Source organism: Brassica oleracea, chromosome C4 (assembly GCF_000695525.1).
Source record: "Brassica oleracea var. oleracea cultivar TO1000 chromosome C4, BOL, whole genome shotgun sequence".
Taxonomy (NCBI): Eukaryota; Viridiplantae; Streptophyta; class Magnoliopsida; order Brassicales; family Brassicaceae; genus Brassica; species Brassica oleracea.
In genome coordinates, this window is record NC_027751.1 from 47,243,134 (window position 1) to 47,246,917 (window position 3,784).

The following is a 3,784-nucleotide window of genomic DNA, read 5'->3' on the forward strand; positions in this document are numbered from 1 at the left end:
GTAATGGAGGGGCCTCATCAATTTCCAACTGCACCTTTTGGAAAGTATTATTTAGGAGATTCTGGTTATCCTCTTCGACCTGGATTTTTTACTCTGTATAGAGGTCCTAGCCAATACGATAGAGCTAGCCCGTCCAGTAGTTATAAAGAAATGTTTAACAAAACGACATTCTTCGCTACGATATGTTATTGAAAGGACTTTTGGTCTGTGGAAATGAAGGAAAATGGAAGGTTTTAAGGAAAGGACTTTTTGGTGTGTGGAAAGGAAAGTTGTTTGCAGTTTCAATCTACATAATTTTATCGGACTATCAAATTTACGAGATGTTAATATTGATTTGAACTATTCAACTGATAATGTACCAACTAAAGACTCTGATTCAAATGAAAACAAAAAACATAATAACACTCATGTGCACTATATGGAAGGCATTCGAGATCAAATTTCTGCATTTTTATGGGATTCAAGATAATTTTTATTTTACATTTTTATTTTTTGTTTTAAAATAATTTTTAATAAGTTTATGTATGCTTGATGATAGTTTTTTTTTAATAATAGATATTTTACTATTCATAATATTTTAAATTTTATTATTTTTAAAAGCAAAAATCAGAAACTAAAAACAAAAATGTAAAACCACCAATAAATTTTTCAAAAAACCAAAATCTAATGCAAAATCAAAAACCAAAAAACAATACCAAAAAATAAAACCTAAAATCTAACAAAACAATCATCACCTAAAGCACCTTAAAAGTGAAACTGGAATTCAAAACCCTCCACAGAAAGATCTGATGCCGGGGAGACCATATCAATCGGAGCAATTTCAGCACCAGACAAAGAGTCCGAAGCACTTTTTCCTCATACTGGACCATAACCACTACCAAGCCCAACCTCACCAGATAAACCGTGTGAAGTGTGGGTTGACTGCTTTTGCCAAGGAAGTTGAAAAAATTCCTGAAAAATGCACACGTATCGTCGCTTAGTTATACGAACACAAAAAAAATACAAATGGTTATTATCTGTCAGAAAAACAGCACCTCATAAACTCGCTGTAGAGACAGGGACAGCTGTCCCGGTTTGCGGCGGAGGGACTCTGGTATAAAACTGACAGAATTCTGCGATAGGGAGGATCCAGCCCCATCTCTCCGTAACAACAATTGCTGGGCAATGTCCGCGTCGATAGTTTGTAGTGCCTGCAGGGACATGGATATATTTATATCACTGAACATTATACGTGTGGCTCAATTATACAAAAGGGCAAAAAGGGTGGTCTCGTCAAGCAAAGTGCTTGCAATCCACTCTAAATCTATTCTGGTTATTTCTAAATTTATTAACTTAAAAGCTGGAACATAAATTTTGATATAATTTTTTTTAGCACAAACCTTCCCTGTAGCCGCCTGCTCAATGGCGGCACAACCCATATCAAGGTTGTCATTAGTCACAACTTGCACAATTTGTTCAAGAGCTTCATTTTTAATATTCAGACCCTGGAGCGAATTCCGCAGATGACCTGATATTGACGTGCGCAGGGGTTCCTGCATATAAATGCATAAAAAAAAGCAAGAAAGGATGAATACAATAGCAAGAATGTAAACAAAAAATATTAAGAAGCCAAGCCTTCGAGCTTCGAGCAGGAAAAAAACCTTGCACGTCACATGAGCAAAATTCCCAGCTAAACTCGCTACCATCATGTGAGCTGCACTATATATACGTGCCTCATCTGGTTCCAAGGCATAATCCTGGAGTCAAAGACGAAACATGTATGTACGATAGACATACAGGATCAAAACTTGTAGATTCTCTCTACTTAAAGAAAAAAAGAGATGCAACAAAATATACAAAGAAAAAGAGATGCAAAAAAAAAAGGGTAGACAAGTTCAGATTGGCCAACCTTCAGCACAAGCTCTTTTGTTGTTTGGCAAGCAATGCAAACACTTCTCTGAACAATACCAGACACAATCTCTTTGATCGCTCTATCCATGGCAAGTGATGCCACTCTGACAATGGATTAAAGTTTAGAATGTCGAAGAAAATACCTTAAATGCGCTAGAAACATAAAGATTTGCACCAGTTGGTTACAAACCTCTGAAATGGAAAGTGCGTAGCAAATCCGCTTAATTTCTGATTGATAACCACATGATCTCCAATGTTGGGAAGCGCTGCTGACAGCTGCTGACCATCATCATAACAGTGAAACTGTATGAACCAGACATATATATATAATAACTTTGATCGATATTCATATAATGATAACTGTACCTGGCTAATAGAAAAGAACGGGGACAGAGTTGACTGGAACAGTCCTTGAGGTGACGGGAGCTGATCAGGCAAGCCTAAAGTTGCCACTTTTTCGTCTTCCATCAAAATATTAGCATACACACGTTGAGGGGCTACATTCTGAAGAAAAAGCAAGGAGGGGGGCTTAAAATACTGTTGATATATATCAATAACAAAAAATATAACCTGTGATAATAACTTTGAGGGAGTGTCTGTATTTGCAACATCAATAGGAGGAGGAGAAATTGTTTTAGGCTCCTGGATCATCGTTGGTTGAGAACTTGAGATATATGCGTTACTCCAAGATCTTTGTTACTCTCTCTTCCGATCCTTTAGAACAATCGTAAATTGCAGTTAGGGTTTCGAACTATCCCCAAGGGAAGATATAAAGAGTGCAGTATTAATATATGGGCCTTTTGTGGGTTTACACAATATTTAACTGATCTTCGAATCCAAAACCCTGACACAACAACTTCAAACCTCCTCCCGCCAAGTCAACCTACTACCAGTGGGTATCACCTCCAACATCCTCCCCTGGATCTGTTGGGGTCTCTGGCTGAGCAGGAATCAACTGATCTTCGAATCCAAAACCCTGACACAACAACAAATTGTCAATAGAGCAATAGTATCTTGTAAGGAATGGGAAAGTGCTCAAGGATCATACCTAAACCATCAACACTAAACCCATCCCTCCCAGCTCCGACGACCGATACTATCGTGTGCCATACCGCGTGGAACAAATAGCAAGAAGTTGCGGGTCTCGCCTGGATCTACTCCACCTCTGACTCAATTGAGTTGTCTCGAGGCTCCTCCCTTCAAAGCGCGGTTGCTTCTCCTCTCATGGCGGAGGCACTGGCGATTAGAAAAGCGCTCCGGCATGCATCGGCTCAATCCTACAAACGCATCTGGCTTCGCTCAGATTCTCAAGGGCTTATCAAAGCCATCAATTCGAATCGATAGAGCTCTACGGTATTTTATCCGATGTCGATTCGTTCGTTTCTTCCGATTTCCTTTCTGTCTCATTTTCTTTTGTTTCAAGAAGCCACAATGGATCTGCAGATTCCTTGGCCAAGGCATGTTTATGTATGAACCCATCCGGATTGGGTCTCTAAAGCTCTCTCCTGTTTTTATTTAGTGAATCAATTTATGTTGCTCAAAAAAAAAATATTTAAAATGATGAGTCTGGCCTGAATTTTATTAAAAACGTTGATTGTTTTTTATTCTACCCAATTTATTGATAAAGACAAGATAAAAAAAAAAAGAGCTACGGTACCACCGCCGAGCACGGATTCAGTGCTGGATCACTTACAGCATTCCACCGTACCAGCAACCACCGCCGAGCTGCACTAACACAAGTCCCTTTGTGACTTACTCATGAAGAGACTAAAGGCTAAAACTTATACTTTAACAACCATTTCCTCCAGGGGAGCCTATAATAACCAGTAAATAGTTGATTGAATAACATAAACAACTGCTAACTAAAAAGCTATGATTCTTTTACAATCTCAAA

General features: G+C 38.6%; 1 protein-coding gene across 2 annotated transcripts; it reads right to left on the reverse strand.

Annotated features, from left to right (window-relative positions):
• Positions 1-574: 574 nt before the first annotated feature.
• Positions 575-3,366, reverse strand: LOC106340306 (CCR4-NOT transcription complex subunit 1-like). Of its 2 annotated transcripts, none has more exons than XM_013779188.1 (10): positions 2,939-3,366; positions 2,715-2,866; positions 2,461-2,604; positions 2,257-2,394; positions 2,081-2,166; positions 1,889-1,994; positions 1,641-1,736; positions 1,380-1,532; positions 1,035-1,190; positions 575-951 (listed from the first exon to the last, which is right to left on the reverse strand). In XM_013779188.1, the coding sequence occupies exons 3-10, from the start codon at positions 2,539-2,541 to the stop codon at positions 856-858; spliced, it is 912 nt and encodes a 303-aa protein (XP_013634642.1). In that variant the 5' UTR covers positions 2,542-2,604; positions 2,715-2,866; positions 2,939-3,366; the 3' UTR covers positions 575-855. The 2 variants fall into 2 exon arrangements, with proteins under 2 accessions (XP_013634642.1, XP_013634641.1); XM_013779187.1 differs by having other exon boundaries at positions 2,703-2,866.
• Positions 3,367-3,784: the final 418 nt, after the last annotated feature.

Coding starts and splice junctions, on each gene's coding strand:
- LOC106340306 (XM_013779188.1), bottom strand. CDS start 2,541: ATGATCCAGGAGCCTAAAACAATTTCTCCTCCTCCTATTGATGTTGCA. Junction 1,533..1,640: donor TTGCTCATGTGACGTGCAAG/GTTTTTTTCCTG, acceptor ATTTATATGCAG/GAACCCCTGCGCACGTCAAT. Junction 1,191..1,379: donor AGCAGGCGGCTACAGGGAAG/GTTTGTGCTAAA, acceptor ATGTCCCTGCAG/GCACTACAAACTATCGACGC.